The sequence below is a fragment of the Rhinolophus sinicus genome, chromosome 18 (assembly GCF_057876585.1).
Source record: "Rhinolophus sinicus isolate RSI-liver-muscle chromosome 18, RSI-T2T, whole genome shotgun sequence".
In the NCBI taxonomy this organism is placed as follows: Eukaryota; Metazoa; Chordata; class Mammalia; order Chiroptera; family Rhinolophidae; genus Rhinolophus; species Rhinolophus sinicus.
Window position 1 is genome coordinate 40,844,212 of NC_142518.1, and position 22,337 is coordinate 40,866,548.

Here is a 22,337-nt window from a genome sequence, read left to right on the forward strand (position 1 = left end):
CACAATCGCCCTGATGGTGTTAGCATCTGCTAGGCCAGAACAGAGCAAAAAGCAGACTAGAACAGATTAAAAACATGGCAGGGCTAAGACAGGAGACAAGAAAAAAGAAAATACAGCTGGGAGGTTAAAGGGAATACAGTGGGTATAAAAGTGGGGTAGAAGAGCCAAAGGTAGAATTGGGGAGGAGTCAGAATCTTTATTCGGCGAGTTTAAGCATGGGATTAATTGCAGCAGGACATCACAACCGCACCAGCTGCTTCCATCCTGACTTCCCCTTCATGCCCTTCCTCATCTCACCCACCAATTGACAATCTGTATTACGCTACCCTCCCTGTTAAGACTATTTTGCCCTCACATATCTGCCCTGACATAATCTGGGTAGTAGGAACCCCACCCTCCAAACCCCTTGTGTCATTTCTGCTCTCCAAGGTCATACACTCTACTCCACCAATGGCTCCCTTCTAACCCCCGCACCCCAACCTGTTTCCTACGGATATTTAGCACCCAGGGCACCCTAGACCTAACTGGAAAGTCCAGCTCTTATATGAAGTGTTAACACAGAAGGGAGCATTGGGCTGTCTTTTTTACCTATTATAGTGGGCCTCACGATCATCTCTTGTGTAACAAGCACAAGTTCAGGTATTTTCAATTCTCTAACACAGACTCATCTCGTAGAGGCCACCCAGACAAAGGTACAAGTCCTGGTCAACCACATAAACCAAATAGTTCAAGCTTTAGAAGCCCTTAATGAGGGACAAAGCAGTCTAGTTGCTATGATAACTGATAACAGATGGGCAATAAACTAGCTACTAGTATCTCAAGGTGGAACTTGTGCCTTAAAGATGACCTTGTACTGTGTGTGGCGCAATATAGGAAAGGTAAACAGAATAGTTCAACAAATAAAAACAACAAATAAAAACAGCTTATCATATTACTAAAACACTCCAAAGAGATTCTCAGACCCTCATTAATTTATCTTCCTGGCCATATCCTTCTACCTAGGGTGAAAGGCTCTATACTATTACTTATGGAGCTAAAATAGTTCATTCTTGGCCTAATTACTTTGGGTTGGCTTTGCAAATTTGGTCGCTCTAAAGTATAAGATTTTCAATAGGAAACCTGGGAGGTTGTTATACTAGTTCAAATGTCAGGGATGAGTTAAGACTCTAGAAAAGCAATTCTGACCTCCATTGACATTTCTCATTTCCTACTTCCTGCATCATCCTGAGAGGGCTTACCTGCTCTACGTCCCTAATCTACAAGCACATGTGTCCTCTTGCTGCCTTTTAATCTTCCCCTTCAAAAAATACGCCTGTGCACCTGCTTTTCTCTGTCTCTTAGGGGCTTTCTCCAGACAAAGTCATCCTTCCCTGCCCCTTGACATGGGAGTTCACCTGGGTAACAAACCTTTCTTTGATCATACCAAAGGACGACTGTCATGAGTTCTGCTATCAACGTAACCTTGGGAAAAAGTCTATCCATGTCAAAGTGAAGTTGCTTTAATACGAGGGGATACTTCCTCAACCTGAAAAAGAACAAAACCTTCAACGCAAAACCTTCTGCAAACCTCAAACTTAATGGACAAATACTAAATGCCTTCCCCTTTGAGTTCAGGAACAAAGCAAAGAGGCCCATTCTCACCACTTCTATTTAGCACTGTATCGGAAATTGTTGCCAATGCCTAATTAATACAACAAAAGAAACAAAAAGCTTAAATGCAAATCAAAATCACAATGAGATAATACCTCATCCCAGTTAGAATGGCTATCATCAACAAGACAAATAATAACAAGTGTTGGAGAGGCTGTAGAGAAAAAGGAACCCTAATACACTGTTGGTGGAAACTGGTACAGGTGCTATGGAAAACAGTATGGAGGTCCGTCAAAAATAGAATAGAATTACCATATGACCCAGCAATCCCTCTCCTGGGTATCTACCCCAAAAATCTGAAAACATTTATGTGTAAAGATATATGTACTCCAATGTTTATTGCACATGGAAAAACCAAAGTGTCCTTCGATAGATGACTGGATAAAGAAGATGTGACATAACGATCTATTTATAGATTGATATATCTACATCTATCTTTCAAGTGGAATATTACTCTATAGTGGAATATTACTCAGCCATAAGATGAAATACTGCCATTTGCTACAACATGGATGGATCTTGAGATTATCATGCTAAGCAAAATAAGTCAGAAAAGGTTGAGAACCATTAATTATGACTTCACTCATACTCGTATGTGGGATAGAAAACTGAAAGCAACAAAGGAACAAAGCAAACCAAAAAACAAACAAACAAACAAACAAAAAACACAGACACAGACAGCAGTTTAGTGGTTACCAGAGGGTAAGGGGGGAGGTGGAGATGGTAGAAGAGGGTAAAAGGGGTCAAATGAATGGTGATGGAAGGAGAACTGACTCCCGGGTGGTGAGCACACAATGTGATATATATAGATATATATATATACACACACACACACACGATGTATTATAGAAATGCACACTTGAAACCTATGTAATTTTAGTAACCATTGTCACCCCAATAAACTTAATTTTAAAAAGCTAAAAAAAAAAAAAAAAAAAAAAACAGAAACAAAAAGCATCAAGACGATCAAGAAAAAAACAAAAGTCTATTTGTAGATGACAAGACTATATGGAATATCTTAAGAAATCAACAAAACAACTATGAACTATTAAATGAATTCAGCAAAATCACAGGATACAGTTAATATACAAAAATCCTAAACTGCTTCATCAAGAAGTATCTAAGTTGTAGTAACCAAAACTGCTATTTTCAGACACCCCTAAGTATTAAAAAAATGCCTGCTATGGGTACAAGGTTACTCTATTTCTACACCTCTCACTAAATTCCTTTACAGTTTTAAGGAAAATTCTAAAAGCCGATGAATCTCATGTATTGTCCTGACTATGTAGGCCTTGCATAAATGCTAGTTCATAAAAATGAGGTTTTAACAACAGCAGTACTCAAAGTAGTGCCAGTGTCAAATTGCAAAGGCATGTTCTACAAAGCACCCACAACTTCCAAACTGCATTTTCTACAGTGAGAAACAATTTTCTATACTATAGCCTGCAAGTTTGATATTCAATTCTGAGAATGAAAACCAATGGATTGGATTTTCCAGACCAAGATTGAAGACTAACCATTGAAATAAAGACAGATTTCTTATCACACTTGCAGTGTTAGTACAGCACAGAAAGCCAAATGTACAACTCTACTACTTATTATAAATGATTCACAATACACTGTGTATGGATGGTATATCTGGCATTTAAGAAATGGATATTTTAAACTAAATTCTGGCCTTTCTATAGTTCATCACCAACTAAAAGACACATAATCACAGTGGATAAATGTGGATAGTAAAATCTTGCAAGCATAGAAAACATACAGGTTATTCCAGCTTGCCATAATCAAGTGTCAACTCCACTTACCTAGGAGGAAAAGTGATGGGCCATAGTATTCTGCATTGCTGATGATGTGTTTCAGGGAGGTAGGCAGAGAACCATCCATTACTAAGAGAAAGGTGGACATTAAGGAGAATATAATCAGTCCAAGAGTAGCCTGACGGGTGGGGATGATGGAGCAATATATTACATATACCACACTGTGATAAACCAACTCTGTGTTGATTTCAGTCTAACAGCCTCTACTTGTCCCTCCTCCCCAGGTTCTATTATTTATTCCTTGTTCATGCAATAACCTTTTGACATTTAGTCAAAGAATAAAAGGATATAGACACAGAGAGACAGAGTGGGGCAGCAAGTTGGAAGTAAGCACAGAGTGAAAGGTGGAAAAGGAAAAACACAGGTGAATCACTATGGAAGTTGCTGAACGATCCTTAGTTTTAGGGAAAGTAACACTACTAAATGACTAAAAGCTATTCAAAAAGGCATGGCCTTTTCTTAAGCCTGCCTTCTAAAGAAGAGTAGCTTCAGAAAGTCTGAAAAGGACCAATCTTTGAAAGAGTCAAACATCCTTCAAGAAGGTATCTAGAATCAAATACCATGCCGTATGCCATCGGAGAAAGCCGGGTCTTGAATGGCCTTCTTGAGGAAATTCAACATGGATTTGAGAAGTGCTGCTCGTTGTGGAATACACTGGACTCCTGGCAAGGGAGAAAGATAGAAGATTATACTGGGTTCATCATTAGACGACAGTGAGCAGCACATAAACAAACTTTTAGGAGACCCCCGGACACTATAACAACACTAGCAGACATTTGAAGTGAGATCTCTGGATGCTAGGAAGAGTACTTACCTAAGCTTTAACATTGGAAAAATAAATCACCAAGGACTGCACACAACTAATACTAAAGTTAAAAGCCTAATGTTAAAAAAAAAAGCAAAGTAAAAAGATTAACTCTCTGATCCTCAGTTCCTGTTTCAGATATTAAATGCCCTCCAACATGGCTGTTAAGATAAAAGAATCAAAGTACAATAGTCAGAAAACTGTAAAATGCTAAAATAAATGTTAATAGGAGAAAACAGACATGAGAATGGCAAAATAACATGCATAGTCATAAGCAGCAAGCCTTCAAGTGTACCACTTACGCTCCCCCCCAAAGCACCCTGCTTCACTAGTTATTCCATCAGTGGGAAAGACTGTGCATCCATGTGTCTACGCACCAGGGCGGGGGCCAGGGCCAGGGCCAGGGCAGATGCTAGTGCTGCTGCTGGAACCCGATGCCCTTAATTCAACATCCAGCCGGTGCTCCACAGAGATGGATGATCCCGGACTACTCTCCATAGTCACATCTGCCACTAAGTACAAGTTATGATAAAGAAACTCGTTAGAATAAGAGCTACCACCAAAAGAAAGATTGAGAAAATGTTTTCCATTAAGGTGAGATGAATGACATCAAAATGGAGAAGGATTCGGATATGGAAACCCAAAATGAAAATGTGAGCTTTCCACAAACAAATAGAAAGGTATTTAACAATACTGGTTATTCAAGACATGAAAATTAGAAACAATCATAGAAAAGTGCTTTAATATTTCTCAACCACCAAATTTGGGAGGAAAAAAGGTAGTGAGACATGCAATTTAACATACTACTTACTGGTGGGTAGTAGAGAGATATTAGGTAAAGCTTGTTGGGAGAGTAACTTAATAAATATAAAAAGCATTAAGACTAGATACACTGATATGGAAGGATGTCTGTGATACATCGAATGAACAATGTTAAGTTGAACAGTATGTTACTGATATCATCTTCCTGTTTTAAGTATTATGTACTTCTGTCAACATGTACTTGAATATGCATAAAAAACAGGAAAAAAAACCCACTATACCAAAATAGTAAGTATGGTGGACAGGGAGTGAGAGAATTCATTTTTACTTTATACACTCAAAGAGAATAATTTTAATTAATATACTACAAAATACACAATTACTTTTTACAATTTATAAAAAAACAAAGTTCCATTAGTGATAGACCACTATTTACATTCTGAAATACTTTTTTCTACCTATACACACATACGAGGTGATCGAAAAATGAATGCTTAAATTAAAAAAAATTTATTACAGTAAAAGACATGCTGTCATTAATCCTGCTCAGCCCTCCCACCCCCCATTCAAACACACTTATTCCATCGTTCTTGCCACTTTCTGAAGCAGTTCTGGAAGTTCTCTTTCATATCTTTAGTTGGACTGTTGTGGCTGCCTCTATGAACTTAATAGACTCAAAATGTTTTCCTTTCATGGCCATTTTGACTTTGGGGAAGAGCCAGAAGTCGCATGGTGCCAGATCCCGGGAATAAGGTGGATTAAGAGACACCGAAATGTTTTTATTTGACAGAAAGTGCCGTACCAGAAGCGATGTATAATACAGAACATCGTCATGATAGAGGATAAAGTAAAGACAATCACAAAAAAGTACTTCCAGAACTGCTTCAGAAGGTGGCAAGAACGTTGGGCTAAATGTGTTCAAAGTGAGGGGGAGTATTTTGAAGGGCATTAATGGCAATGCGTCTTTTACTGTAATAAATTTGTTTTAAGCATTCACTGTGGTTTTCAATCACACTTTGTACATACTAGTGCCTACTTATATACAGGAACCACAAAACTCATGGTTTTGCAACCTGCTGTTTATTCAATATAAAATTTTCTCTATGAGTACATCAGAATCACTTGGATTGGTTAAAAAAGATTTCCTGTTTTCACTTGCAAACTTAATGAATTAAGTACTGTAGACTGGGTTTAAGTCTTTAGCAAGCACTTTAATTTATTCCTATGCTTGCTAAATGACAACCACCGTTATAATGAATAGTGATTCTTTAGTCTTTTACACCACACCATTTAGTAGATATCACATTTTAATCAACACTCCAGGATCTCACCCATTAACTCAAATACCAGCTTGCCTAACAAGACTAGAGATAGAAATTGGGTAAAGGGGCTTCTAGGAACAGCAACGCACATACCCTGTTTCCCTGAAAATAAGACCTAGCCAGACAATCAGTTCTAATGCGTCTTTTGGAGCAAAAATTAATATAAGACCCGGTTTTAGATTATATTATATAAGACACCGTTTTATATTATGATAAAATAAGACCGGGTCTTATATTAATTTTTGCTCCAAAAAACACATTAGAGCTGGTTGTCTGGCTAGGTCTTATTTTTAGGGAAACATGGTAGATAATTATTCAGAAAAGGAATGGAAATCGATGGACATTTAGCATCAGAAATGAAAGCATTATAAATTCTAATACTTTTACCATAAGTATGGTAACAGATACATGTTAATAACAACATGGGTCATCAAGGTAAGATTAAATTCTAAGAAAGCTGTTTTGGGGAACAGTTTTTATTATTTTTGGTACTATGATGATGAACTATGCATGTGGGGACAGAGAGGTTTAAAAAAAAGGATACACATGATGCAGCTGAAGATTAAGAATATCTGGTCTTCTGTCTTTCTCATTTAATGACTTAAAAAGTTGTTTCCTACACAACTTTTTCACCTCTCCGCTCCCTTCTCAAAATAGCCAGATAGTTACCAGAGGGTAAGGGGGGAAAGGGGAGGTAGATGAGGATAAAGGGGATCAAATATATGGTGAAGGAAGGAGAACTGACTCTGGGTGGTGAGCACACAATGTGATATATAGATGATGTAATACAGAATTGTACACCTGAAATCTATGTAACTTTACTAACAATTGTCACCCCAATAAACTTTAATTAAAAAAATAAGACAGTTTCAGAAAGTCCCATTTTAGAGTCTACATTGTACTTAACTTTCCCAAACACGTATGCTATATCAGACACTGCTGGAGATACAAAACAGTATTCAGATCTCATGGAGCTTACATTTCAGTGGGAATAAGAAAATAATGAGCCAATACTTAAGAAAACAACTATTAAGTCTTGAAATAAAACAGAGTATCATAGAATGATTACAAAGCCCTACCATCTGCTTCACCTTCCACCTCTATTCCCAACAACTTGTACCTCTCTTTTCTAATTATCTTCATGAAAAACAAAGCACAAATCATTTATGCATTAAAAATTGTTTTGTTGTTGAAAATACATACTCAAGTCGGTTGTACACTTTACAATTTATGAGGAAGAATGAAAATTGGGGTTGGATGACAGGAAAACATCAAGCACAAAAAATACTGACTTAGTAACTATTACTTACCATCCATATCAGTTTCCATTTCTTCTCCTTCTTGTGTAGTACTGGGTCTCTGGATCTTTGGCTTGATCACAAATGGACATTCTTTTCGGCACAAATCTACTTCATGCTATGATCAAGGGAAAAGTAGTAAGCAAATCCTACAGATATACCAGGGATTAAAAATAATTATAATGAAAGAATGTTATATGCAGACTACTAAATGGGTTTCTAAAAACAGAAGAGGAATTAAATGGTTCTTTGGGATTATTAGGATAGTTCCTAGGCTCAGGTCTCACTAGGCATAAGCCTATGCAAAATGCCCCTTATATTAAGAATACCTCCAGCCTATAAATGAAGATAGAAAGTCCACTATGGGACTGGAAAGCTGCCATGTCCAGGTTGGTGATGAGGTCCACTACTCTCACGGCTCTGGTAACAAACGTTATCTGGTCCTGTTCATCGCCAAGAAACTTTATGACCTATCAGGGAGAGAGAAAGAGGCAAAACCAGTCAAATGAAAAGACACAAAGCTGTAAATAATGTATTCTTTTGGAAGCATGCATTCCAGGGCCTCAGGGAGGCAGCACAATACAAGAGAAAAGAGTATGTGTTTGATTTTTGGTGCTTGCCAAATGATAGCTTTATCACTTCTGGTACTTAACCCCCTGAGGTAATGAGGACATACATTACTTTTCAGAATAAAATAAAATATTCAGGGAGAAAAAAGCTGGTGCCCAGTGCCCAATACCCAGTAAAGCCCATTACATAACAGAACAACTTACAAAGTACTTTTATATATATTTTCTTCAGTGTCATAACTAAGGTCATAATAAGATGTGGTAATGCCTTCACTAGTACCTGGGGCCTACTATAACACATCTGGACTATGTTCAACTCTTAATAATGGAAATAGCTACTCTTAAAAGTTGTTAATAACTAGAAGGCCAAACTAGAAAAATTAAGTATAACATTTTCTGGGTAAGCTTTCTTAGGCTATTTGCTCTCACCGTGAACCATTCCAAACTTGCAACTTTATACCCTCTCTTAGTTGATCTCCCCACAAATGTATTTAAAAAAAAAAAGTAGAGCACCTTCAATAAGGCTTCCATCATTCCACAGGAGACCAAGGCTTCGCCACCAGCATCGTAGCTGGCCAGATGGTATAAAAAAGAGAAGAGAGCAGTGGCAAACTGATGAGGGTATGGATCCATGGAAGGATCTGAAAGGGAGATTGGGAGAGGGAGAGAAAGAGTAAGCTCAGGATTTGGTGTTAAGTTGGCAGGATGTTAAACAAAAGCAGCCAAGCAAAGGGCAGCATTTTGCTTGTTGCCTAGAATGATAACTATCAAAATTTACCAATCATGGCCTGGATACAGTTCCGCACAAGTACAGGTAAAAATCCATGGTAGGATGCAGTTCCAGTACAGTCAATAATACTGCTGAGTTTGGGAGTTCTCTCCAAGTGCACAATAGATGTTAATGTTCGTAAAGAAGCAGCTTTAATCTCCTATGAAAACAGAATGTAAACATGGTATATGTGTTTTAAATAAGTATAGGACTAAACCAAGTTGCTAATAGTCCAAACTCTAAAATTTCAGTTATTCTACTGGCAATTGCTTAGGGTAGATGGAAGTCTGTTGAGAATAACATCGAAAATCCAGCATTTGTTAACTCTGCAGCTAAATATCCAAAGAGGAAGTAAAAGGGCCAGCATCCCAACTGGGGTTCATTCTAAACCCCTGGGAAAACCCAAAAAGCAAATAAATACATATTAGCCTGATACACACACAATATTAATAAATACTTACCATGAGCTGCTTATCTGTTATCTGAAGGACATCTACCAACTCCTCTATCAACCCATTATACAAGATACTGTTTGCTGACTCCTGCAAGGCATTGGAATACACTGCAAAAGGAGAAATAAACACTTTAGGCAAGAAGGCAGTGGTCAAGCCACTGCCCAATGACAAACCTTTTGGCACCTACTGGTTCTAGGGACGGATTCCCTTCCAACCAGCACTGGAGGGCAGAATCACTGAATTCTAGAGGATCGGCTCAAATATGATAAGCTCTAACACACCCAACTGATATATTCTCCTATTAATGGTATCAGTTGTCTTAAGTGAAGATTTTTGGGAAGGGAAGTATGAAAAGGGAATGAAGAGTTAATTTTTTATAACATCAATACTTGATATAATAATTCTATTATGCCTTGGACACACACTTTCATTTCAGTCTCTTCATACGCTTCTGTTTTCACAAGGAAACACTTAAAAGCTATGAAGAACAGAATTTATCGACTACTGCAAACTAAGCCAAACTTATATGACATCGGAGAAGAACTTGAGAATGCATGTAATACACTTTCAGTGAATCCTCACACAAGTAATACCGGACACAGTCTCCTGATGTGCAAACTAGTGGGATTAAATTAAGCATGTTTAATTTTCAACAAACATTCCCTGAGTACCCACTACATGCCAGAAGTTATGCTAGGTATTACATACAAAAAGAAGAGTAGGAATTTCAGTTGAGGAACCCATAGCTTAAAAGAGCAGACGAGTAATAACATAATGAAAGGTGACAATATAGACAGCAGCTACCATTTTATACCTTCTATGTGCCTGGCCTGTACTAGGTACTTTATAGGCTTTTGCTTAATCCTCTTACAAGCCTATAAAATAAGTAATGTCACAGTACTAAATGAGAAAAATGAGGCCAAAAGGATAAACATGTGGCTACTAATCTGCATCATCAGGGTGAGAGCCCAGGACTGGTTTTAAAACCAGTGTGCTTTCCCACGCTACCACCCTACTGTAAAAGTAAAATGCATAGTACTGACTACTTAACAAACACTTTCTGACTTATTTCAAAACTATACTCCTGAAGGCATAGAAGAGGAAGATGAATGGCAAGAGGAAGAACAATGGGGGTCAAAGGAGATGACTACCTGAACACTAGTTAAATAAAAAGAGCAAAATCAACACTAAACCCGTACAGTATATCAATAACCATCCTATCCTCTTTCTGATTCAACATTTAGAAATTCAGGAATGGTGAACACTATGAATGCTGGCAATTTTACAATATAACTTGCGACCTAGATAACTACAATAAACCTCATAACAACAAAGACATATGAAGTTCAAAGGAAATCAAGTCTAAATTGCCTATCAGTGCCTGTTATAGAGTGTTGTCGTCTTACCTAATATCGATATTGCATGCAGCCTGGCCTGAACAGCTTGCAATCGCTTCCTGTGATTAGAAAAGCCATGGGCTAGCCGTATGTGTGTAAATAACAGCATCTGTAGAGACATAAGACCTAAATTAGGAAATCAATGGAAAAAGTGACTGTATTTTCTGAGGGCTAAATTGTACCTGTGGAGCTCCTTGGTAAAATGGTTTACTGTTGCTATTTGTTAAGGTATCAAACAGAACAGTTCCACTCTGAGGTTAGCTAACAAAATGGGAATGAGAAAACAGAGGGACACAGAATCCTAATACCCCAACAGAAGCCAAGAACTATCACTCTACTGACAGGCACAAACTGGAGACATTTTGCGAGAGTTACGATTGTTACTAACCAAATTAAATACTTGATCACCATCACAATGAGCAGAAAAACGTAACGCAACTAAATGTTTTCTTCTTTGGTATCCAAAGTATTGAGCTACAATCACTTATTAGATACTCAAGGTGAGTAAGGCAGCTTATGTTTTCCTCAAACTCTCACACGAACCTAGGAAGTCAGTAAAGTGTTGACCTCATAAAAGATGAGGAAACTAAGGCTCCCAGAGTTTAACTAATTTGCCAGTGGTCTGACTTCATTCTTTCTGCTACGGTGTCTCCCAGCACAGTACACGTCATTAATCTACATGAATAACAACTACACACTTTAGATATTTTTAGGACATATCATACCTGCTTATCCTTAGGAATGCTGTACATTTTGGTAAGAGACTCCATAATTTCAGAAGGGCTTTCTGAAATCTACATTAGAAAAAAAATTAGTTAGGAACAAAAAGTGAACCAAATGTAAAGGACATAGTTAATAGTCAAAGATTCCTCTTACCTTGTCAAGTTGCTCTATGTGAATATAATGTAGTGTGTTGCTAGTTGTCTGAAATTAAAAAGATAGGAGAGTTGTTAGGGGTCACTGCATATCTTAGCCTCCCCTGCCACAGGACTGCAAGAGCTGTCTGAAAACCAAGACGGCACCCTAGGGTGAAGACTGACTAAATGCTCTTAAAATCAATGTAATTTTTGAGTCCCCCAAAATACCCATTTTATATACAGAATATTCTCAGGACAGCTTCTTCGAAACCAGTAGTATCAAAATATAATGCACAGTCAGAAACATTTCATATTCTTCCTGGTCCTTTAAAAATCTTCATCGTCTTTATCCCCACAGCCTCTGTATTCATAGCAAAGACTGAATCCATGAAAATGGTTTCTCTTTAAATATGCATCAGAGCTGTTTTCAAGGCGCCATTAATCTAGAAAGTTTATTTTTATTATTATATATTGTAGGCAGAAGAAAAAGATCTTATTCACTAGGCCACTTCTAAACCAAACTGAATTTCAGTATCTCCTCAAAGAATAAGGAACGACCAGATAATTGAAGCAGGACCCTGTAAGTAATATAGACTTCTTGCAAGCTGGCTTAAATAGAGAAAGTAGAGCTATCACTATCTACAGTATTACACTGCATGTTGGAACTGAGACTGAGAAAAATATACAAGTTACAGCAGTGCCCCATATAGGGAGTCCTGCTTTTGGCAGCTCCAACATAAGATCCAAACCTATCAGAGCTGGGCATACAATGAACACTTATTCCTGATAAACTATTAGGTGTATTTAGCTTGGGAAGGCAGCAATGTAGCTCAAAACCATTCCCTCATTTAACTGAGGAGTTCTAGAAAAGTCAACCCCAGTTACAGCAGATCACAGACTCTATCAGAACAAGTCTGATTGAGACTCACCCTTTTCTCGATTTTGACCTCGGCCCCAGGGTCTGCATAGAATTCAAAGTGTAGTGTAGTTGCACTGGGTGGGTATTTCTGTGTATAAAGCACATGAAAGAATCAGATACCATCTTCTCCCAATCTTCCCTCAAAGTCCTAGCCACTTGTGCAACTCATGGCAGCAGAATGAGCAATGCAGCCAACAGCTACAGTGCGTTCATTTCTTGTCTTAGTACAGCTCAGGCGTCTTATGTAACAAGACAGAATCAGGAGGATGGCGCCCACAGCTCCAAAAGCTTTCATATTTCTTACTTGTAAGTTACCAAGTTGCCCTTTCTTTCAAGAAATCAATTTGGACTGTAGCTATTCTCAAGAGGGAAAAGAGGGGCAAGTCTGCCAAGCAGTAATGAATAAGAACCCAAGAAAGGATGGAAGACAAATATAAGGGTCTAGGCACCAGCTCGAGAATGGAAAAAAACATTCTTATGGAAACCTTAGTGTGTATCATCGCGTTTTGAAATATTTTATTCAAACCATGCCTCATGGGTGTACCTTCATAATTCTTCACATACTCCCTTCTATACCATTCTACATCACTTCTCATGATATCCAACTACTTTTATGCATAGGCAGATACCAAATCAATATAAACCAGACCCCAACAATAAATCCTCTTTAACTCTAGAAAAGCAACATGAAAAACAAAGTAAGATCGCAACAGCACGCCCATTAAAACACAGCCTTGAAAGAAACCAGCAGCAGTGATTGCCTCTGGGGATGTAGACTTATTGTGCACCCCTTTATACTCCTAGAATTTTTTAACATGTGTATGTATTACTTCCTTTTAAAGTACACATCATATTTTTCAAAGTCCCATAACATGCGAAACACCAATAAATAAAATTGTGTGATTTCTTAACACAGATTGGGACCAAAATGGGTAACACACATCATGCAATCCCAGCAGTGTATAATACTGTTTCGCACAAGGGGCAAAGAACAAGCTTCATATATATATATAAGGAGGCTCAGAATTAACAAACTAAACTTTAAGACAAAAAATTAGAATTCCAAACTAAATACCCTTTAAGATTCATGTAGCTTTATTAAACAGAAAACACTCACCTCCCATATTATCCAATATCCATTCACATAATACATACTTAATAAAATATACCAGCTAAGATGGGAAAGTAATTTGTTCCAAATTGTAGTTTTATGTGACCAGAAAAAGAGTCATTCTCATGGGGCAAAAATGCTTGCTAAAATGAATTCACTACATTTCATCACAGCCATTTGTCATATACATGATGAACTGAAAAAAGAAGTATATCTGCTGGAAAACATAGTTGCTTCTTGGCACAGAATTGTTCTAACAAATCCAATTGTGCCTTGTGGTTCCATAAGTAACACATCAAAGCAGAGGGGAGCTCATAATCTAAGCATGGGTGAAAAGTATGAGCAGGGGATGGAAAGCACACAGAACATGTTTAAGTTCTTAATAAACCTAATGGCAGAACTGTTCTTCAAGCAGCCATTCTTAAATAATGCCAGACTGCCCAGAGTTCTGATAGTTTCAGTGACAGAACGCAAGAAAATGTACTTTCTGGGACTTTTCATCACTTTCAAACTGATTCACCCAATGCGGCTTCCTACTCAAGAGCTGGGAATGAACATATACTGTGCTTCTGAGGTTCTTTACTGCCAGCACTAGGAGGGCCGAAGCATTTCTAGATCAGGCGTACTGTGTCTCAAATGATCTTAGGTTCCTTCAAGGTCCTAATGTGCAGCGACAACTTTAGATACCATATATTCACTGTAAATTAAGGCTCAAAAAGAGATCACAAACAGCTCTGCCAAAAGACACCCATATCCCAAAGAGTTACTTACCATCATATGCAAGTCTCTGCAACATTCTGCAAGTCCAAAGCCATTCTCCTTTCCACCCCAGCTCTTGGAAAAGGAAAAAGACAGTGTTAAACAATGCTTAAGGTAGTCCTGTGTACAAAATATTTAAGAATATGTGGCTGCTTGGAGCAGTGTTAAGAAGACATACAATGTGACAGTTAAATGAAAAGAGGGCGTAAATAGGAGCAAGGACTTAAGACGCAAGGCAAGATGCTCAGACTAAAGGTAATTTCTCCAATGAGATCGATTTTACTATTCTGTAAGGATGTTACCAGGGGAGAACATAAGCAGCTGTTCCAAGCGACTGCATTCTACATGCCTGCTGTTGTGCTTGTCGACACGTGAGTCTTGTCCCACCAGGCCTTCAGTGCTGCAATCTGCCTTCCCTGCTCAGCCTGCTCACCTCCCTCACTAGGGTGGAATCACATGCTCTCTAGTTCCTCACTTTTTCACATGAACTAAGTTGCAAAGCAGCAGATTCTGCATTGCTCACCACTACTCTACTTCTGCCACCAGAAAGTCTAAAAACTCATTAACAAGTACTAGCCCCTAAGGTAATGTGGGAGAATGCTCAACTGTACACTATTATTGGCTTCCAAAGCCAAAACTCCAGCCATACAATCTTGCTTAATAAATAGCCTTCATTTAAAAATAGCATTTGAGCTAACAATCATTTTTCTCTTAATTTGGCATTCTTTCAAGGATGAACTGGGCATTTATGGAAAACATTCAAGAGTAAACGCATTAGTCCCTGTCCCCTGGGACAAGATACACAATTGCAATAAATAATAAACTGAAAAGCTTGGGAAGAAAGGCTGGGGAGTGAAATGCTTTAGGGAATAAGGGCTTTGAAAAGCTCCACATATTCTTGGGAATTTGGAAGGCCAAGGCTGGCCACATTCTCAGAAAAGATCTGAGAAGGTCCAAGTTCACACACCTCTGGAGACGATCAGGCTCCACAAGCCAGAAGTGAAGGCTAAGGCAGAGTTGTAAACTTCTAGTTGACTATTGAAGATGCTGAGTACTGACACTGAAGACACCAAAATATACACAGAACCCACCTGCAAAGACTGTTTTTTTTTTGTTTTTTTTGTTTTGTTTTTTTGGTCCTAGGAATTTAAGGCAAATCACTAGCTGACCATTAAGCTAACAGAACAGACACATCAATGATCACACAAAACAAAGGATCACAAAATTGGTTCGGAAAAGTCTAAACAAACAACAAACCATAACAACAAATCCTAGGGAAGGGTGAGAATCTCATTTCCATAGTTGCCACATTATATTAAAAATGTCGATTATTTAACAAAAAGATTATGAGGCATGCAAAGAAAGAAGACACTATGAAACACAAATAGCAGCATAAGGAGTGACATCAGCAAGATGGCTAACTAAGATGTCTCTTGCTCCTCCTACCAAAACAATTTGGCATCTATCACAGACAAAAGTGCCTTTGAGTAAGCTGGAATCCAGCCCAATATGCCAAAAGATCCAGGGTGTCAGGCATATAGAGTTCAGTCCCAGCTATGGACTCTGCAGTGGCCTGTGAACCAGCTGAAGCCACTTTCAGCAGCTGTTGGAGAGCCCCAGGAGAACATTGTCTTAAACAATCACCCACGGGTAATAAGAGTTAAAAGATAAAAGTATTAAAAATAACTAAGAGCTAACATAATGTTAATGAATTCACAATATAAAAATAAGTAAATTGTAACACCAGAAACAAAACAGACTTGGGGTGAGGGGAAGAAAGAGGGTAGAGTTTTGTATGCAATCAATGTTGTTATCAGCTTAAAATAAACTTGTATCTATAGGATGTTCTATGTAAGGCTCATGGTAACCAGAAAGCAAAAACCTAGATTAGACACACAAAAGATAAAGAGAAGCAAAGCATACTACTATGGAAAACCATCAATTCACAAAGGAAAGCAGCAAGAGAGGAAGAACGGACAAGGGAAATACAAAAAAACCAGGAAACTGTTAATATGATGGCATTACTACTAAGTCCTTCCCTATCAATAATTACTCTAAATGTAGATGGACTGATTTTCCAATCAAAAGGCACAGAGTGGCTGGATGGATAAAAACAAGACCCAACTATATGCTGCCTACAAGAGAATCATTTCCGCTTTAAGGCTACATAGACTCAAAGTGAAAGGATGGAAAATGATATTCTATATAAGTAGAATCACCTACACTTGTATTAGACAAAACAGACTTTCACTCAACAGCTGTAACAACAAAGAACATCATTATATAATGATAAAGGTGTCAATTCATCACAAGGTTCTAACAAATGTAAATATGTATGGACCCAACATTGGAGCATCTAAATATATTAAGCAAATACTAACAGATCTGAAGGGAGAAATAGACAATACAGTAATAGTGGATGTTAACACCTACTTTCAACAACAGATAAATCGACCCAACAGAAAATCAGTAAGGGAATGTTGGACATGAACTATACTTTAAACCAATGGACCTACCAGGCATATACAGAACATTTCATCCAACAGCAGCAGAATATATACTCCAGTCAAATCCACATGGAACATTCCCCTGGATACATTATATGATAGGTCCCCAAAAATGTCTTAGTGAATTTAGGAAGAACAAAATCACACGGAGTATCTTTGCTGACCACAATGATATAAAACTAAAAATCAGTAACAGGAGAAAAACTGAAAAATTCACAAACATTTGTAAATTAAACAATATATTCCTGAACAACCAATGGATCAAAAGAAGAAATCAAAAGGGAACTTAAAAACCATCTTGAGACAAATGAAAATGGAAATCCAACATATTCAAACTATGGGATGCACCAAAAGCAGTTCTAAAAGAGAATTTTATACGGATAAATGCCTATGTTAAGAAACAAGAACGATCTCAAATAAACTAACTTTATACCTCAAGTAACTAGAAAAAGTACAAACTAAGCCCAAATTTAGAAGGAAAGAAATAACAAAGATCAGAACAGAAATAAATGAAAGAGACCATATAAAAATAGAAAAGATCAATGAAAATAACAGCTGTTTTTTTTTACCGGGGGAGATAAAATAAGAGGAATTTTTAGCTAGACTAAGAAAAAAAGAGTGAAGACTTGAATAGAGAAAAGAGACCTTACAACTGATACCACAGAGATACAAAGCATAAGAGACAACTATGAACAAATTGCCCACAAATTGGATAACAAAAAGCTAACAAATTGGTTAACCTAGAAGAACTAGGTAAATTCCTAGAAAGATAACCTATGGAGACTGCATAATGAAGAAATAGAAAATATGAACAATGAACAGACCAAAAACAAGTAAGGGGATCGAATCAGTAAATAAAACACACCCAACAAACAAAAGTGCAGGACCAGATGGTTTTCCCGGTGAATTCCACCAAACATTAAAGAATTAATACCAGTCCTTTTCAAGTTCTTACCAAAAAATTGAAGACGGAATAATTTCAAATTCATTTTATGAGGCCAGAATTACTTTGATACCAAAGCCAGATATAAGGACACTATAAGAAAACTACAGGACAATATAGTTAATGAACATAAGATGCAAATAAACAAACATCATCAAAATACTAGCAAAGAGAACAGCACATTTAAAGAATCACACACCATGATCAAGTGGGATATATTCTTGGGATGGGTGCAAGGATGGTTTCACATAAACAAATCAATAAATGGGATACATAAAAAAATATGGGATACATCACATTAACACAATGAAAGACAAAAATCATATGATCATCTCAACAGATACATAAAAAAAGCATCTGATAAAATTCAACATCCTTTCATGATAAAAACTCAAAAATGGGGGTATAAAAGAACATACAACATCAATAGAATAAAGGCCACATATGACAAGCCTACAGCTAACATCATACTCAACAGTGAAAGGTTAAAAGCTTTCCCTCTAAGATCAGGAACAAGACATGGGTGCCCACTCTTACCATTCCTAATTCAACATAGTACTGGAAGTCCTAGCCAGAGTAATTAGGCAAGAAAAAGAAATAAAAGGCATCCAATGAGGAAAGGAGTAAGTAAAACTGTTTGCAAATGATATGATCTTGTATAGAAAACCCTAAAGACTCCACCAAAAAATTGCTAGAACGAATAAAATCAGTGAAGTTGCAGGATACAAAAATCAACATACAGAAATCAGTCATATTTCTATATACTAACAATAAGCTATGTGAAAAAGAAATAAACTGTAAAACACTAATGAAAGAATTTAAAGACACAAGCCAATGGACAGATATCCAGTATTTATGAATTGGAAGAATTAATATTGTTAAAATGTCCATACCATCCATAACTATCTACAGATTCAACATACTCACTATCAAAATTCCAATGACATTTTCCACAAAAATAGAAAGCAATCTTGAGAAAGAAGAAAGCTAGAGGTAGGTATCACACTTCCTGATATCAAACATTGTTACAAAGCAAGAGTAATCAACAGTATGGTATCGGCATAAAAACAGACACATAGACCAATGGTACAGAATCCAGAGCCCAGAAATAAACCCTTACGTACCGGGGGTGTCAAAAAAATGTATACAAGTGGACACATTGGTCAACGTTGCTCAAGCAATAGTTTGCCGTAATCAGAAGTGTCTGGACACTGATGGTAACCACTTTGAGCACCTCTGATAATTATGGAAGTCAAAAGTGACTTGTATTCATCCTTTGTTATCGGTATATATAGAGTATTACAATTCTAATAGTTTTCCTTTCTTAAAATGTGTAGACATTTTTTAGCACCCTCTGTATATGGTCAACTAATATTTGAAAGGGAGCCAAGAATAATCAATGAGGAAAGCATAGTCTCTTTGATACATAGTGCTGGGAAAATTGGATAACTACATGCAGAAAAATGAAATTGGACCCCTATCTTACATCACTCAAAAATACAAAATTGAAATGGATTAAAGACTTCAACATAAGACCTGAAACTAAAACTCCTATAAGAAAACATGGTTATTCTTGGTAACAATTTTTTGGATAGGGCACCAAAAGCATAAGTAACAAAGGCAAAAATAAATGTCACTACAATACATCAAACGAAAAAGCTTCTGCACAGAAAAATAAAAATCAACAAAATGAAAAGGCAACATATGGAGGAGAAAATATTTTCAAACTCTTTGATAAAATCCAAAATATATGAACAACTCAAACTGAATAACAACAACAACAAAAGCCTGATTAAAAAGGCACTGAGTAACTGGAACTGAATAGACATTCTCCAAAGAAGACATACAAATGGCCAAGGTACATGAAATGGTACTCAATATCACTAATTATCAGGGAAATGCAAATCATAACCACAATGAGGTATCATCTCACACCTGTTAGAATGGCTACTATCAAAAAGAGATAACAAATATTGGCGAAAGTTTGGAGTAAAGGGAACCCTTGTTCACTGTTGGTGGGAATGTAAATTGGTACAGCTACTACAAAAAACAGAATGGAGGTGGCTCAAAAAATTAAAATAGATCTACTATATGATTCAGCAATGATCCAGTTCTGGGTATGTATCTAAAGGAAATGAAATCAGGACACCAAAGAAAAATACACTCCTGTATTCACTGCAACATTATTCACACTAGCCAAGGTATGGAAACAACTTAAGTGTTTGTCTATGGATGAATGGACAAAAAGATGTGGTGTATATAGACAATGGATTATTATTCAGCCATGAGAAAGAAGGAAATCCCACCTTTTTGTGACAACATGGATGAACCTTGAGGATGAACCTCAGTAAGTGAAATAAGTCAGATAAAGACAATTACTGTGTATCTTATATGGAATCTGAAAATGCTAAACTCATCGAAACTGAGTAGAATGGTGGTTGCCAGTGGCTGGGGGTGGGGGAAATGGTGAGATGTTGGTCAAAGGATACAAACTTCCAGTTATAAGATGAATAAGATCTGAAGATCTAATGTACAGCATGGTAACTATAGTTAACAGTACTTTTATTATACACTTCAAAGTTGCTACAAGAGTAAACCTTAAATGTTCTCACCACAAAAAGGAAATGGTATTTATGAGGTGATGGAGGTGTTAATTAATGCTACTGTGGCAATCACTTCACAATATATAAATGTAACAAATCATCATGTTGTACACCTTAAACTTACACAATGTCATATGTCAATTATATCTCAATAAAGCTGGAAAAATAAATTAATAGAATCTGTTCCTGAGAAAGTCCAGACACTGCACTTACTAGGTAAAAACTTTAAATCAACTGATGTCTTATCAAATAAAGAATATCAATAAAGAGAGGCCATAAAAAAGCAAATACAAATTCTGGAGCTGAAAGGCACAATAACAGCAATGAAAAATTCACTACAGTGGTTCAACAGATGTAAGCAGGGAGAAGAATGAATATAATTAAATATATAGACCATCAGATGTTAATATGTGCTGCACAGAAAAATAAAGAATAAAGGGTGATAGGAGTGTGGAAGGTGTTCCAATATCAAAATTGGATGGTAGGGAAGACCTCACTGAGACAGTGACACTTAACACTTAAAAGGCATGAGGGAGCAAGCCGTAGAGACAAGTGAAGACATAGCTGTGTAAAGGCAGCAAGAGTGTGCTTGGCGCTGTCCAGGAATGCCAAGGGGGCCAGGTACCTGAAATGGACTGAGCCCGGGGGTAAAAGTGGGAGGTGAGATCAAAAGTTTGATTTTGTACATGTTACAATTGAGGTGTCTATTAGACATTCAGTAGAGGTTTTGAGAAGGCAGTAAGTACATGAGTTTGAGGTTCAAAGAAAACAGATAAAATTTGGGGAGGTAGAGGTCCTTAAAAGCATGAAATTGGATGAGATCACCTAGGCAGAACGTAGCTGGATTTAAGAGAGCCTGGGGTGGTGTCCTGAGCTAGAAGCAGAGGAGGAGGCACCAGAGAAGAAGACACAGAAGGGCAGCCATGGAGACTCAAGAGGACCAGGAAGGTGGATTGAAAGCCAAGACTACTGTCCAGTCTTTAAAAATATTTTTAAGAATTCACCATAGGTGGGGGGTGGAGCAGCACTTGAAACACAGTCTTAACAGTTATTTTGCTCTACATAGTGGTGGTTGAGGATTAGTGTTATTTTATTCTTTACAATTTTCTGTTTTAATTTTCAACACTGAACATGTATAACTTTCATAAAAATTTGGAGAAAAGTTTATTTGAAAACAATTACTGAAAGGTGGGAAAAAAAGAAGAGAAGACTCAATGAACCTGAAGATAAGTCAGTTGAGATTACCTAGTCTGAAGAGTGGAAAAAAAACAAAAAAAAGACAGAGATTTGTTAGATTACATCAATGTACCAACATATGCATAATGGAAGTCCCAGAAGAAGAGAGAGAAAAAGGGCAGAGATTATTTAAGGAAACAAGGGCCAAAAATGTCTCAGGTTTGACAAAAGACACGAATTTACAAATCCAAGAAGCTCCATAAACTCCAATAGGATAAATCTACAGAGACTCATAGAAATACACATTATAATCAAACTGTCAAAGGCCAATACAGAGAGAAAACCTTGAAAGCAGCAAAAGTGACTTGCTGTGTACAAGGGTTCCTCCACGAGATAATCAGCTTTCTCTTCAGAAACCACTATGGAGGCCAAAATGCAGTGGGAAGATACATTCAAAGTGTTATAAGAAAAGAACTGCCTGGTGATGGAAGGAGAACTGACTCTGGGTGGTGAACACACAATGTGATATATAGATAATGTACTATGTACACTTGAAACCACTGTCACCCCAATAAACTTTAATTTTAAAAAAACAAAAACTGACAATCAAGAATT

At 37.2% G+C, this 22,337-nt stretch overlaps 1 protein-coding gene across 28 annotated transcripts in view; it reads right to left on the minus strand.

Moving 5' to 3' along the window:
• Nucleotides 1-22,337, minus strand: part of HUWE1 (HECT, UBA and WWE domain containing E3 ubiquitin protein ligase 1) — a 161,381-nt gene that overhangs the window by 89,808 nt on the left and 49,236 nt on the right. For 15 of the 28 annotated variants that reach the window (XM_019718912.3, XM_088795033.1, XM_088795031.1 and 12 more), the window contains 13 exons: nt 14,506-14,568; nt 12,634-12,711; nt 11,724-11,771; nt 11,573-11,641; nt 10,857-10,956; nt 9,457-9,578; nt 9,005-9,155; nt 8,740-8,867; nt 7,987-8,127; nt 7,670-7,775; nt 4,653-4,787; nt 4,031-4,132; nt 3,459-3,539 (listed from right to left, as the gene is read on the minus strand). In XM_019718912.3, coding sequence (XP_019574471.1) covers nt 3,459-3,539; nt 4,031-4,132; nt 4,653-4,787; nt 7,670-7,775; nt 7,987-8,127; nt 8,740-8,867; nt 9,005-9,155; nt 9,457-9,578; nt 10,857-10,956; nt 11,573-11,641; nt 11,724-11,771; nt 12,634-12,711; nt 14,506-14,568 — 1,324 coding nt within the window. The remainder of the gene's footprint in view (nt 1-3,458; nt 3,540-4,030; nt 4,133-4,652; nt 4,788-7,669; nt 7,776-7,986; nt 8,128-8,739; nt 8,868-9,004; nt 9,156-9,456; nt 9,579-10,856; nt 10,957-11,572; nt 11,642-11,723; nt 11,772-12,633; nt 12,712-14,505; nt 14,569-22,337) is intronic. The other 13 variants (XM_088795037.1, XM_088795035.1, XM_088795038.1 and 10 more) reach the window with 3 other exon arrangements.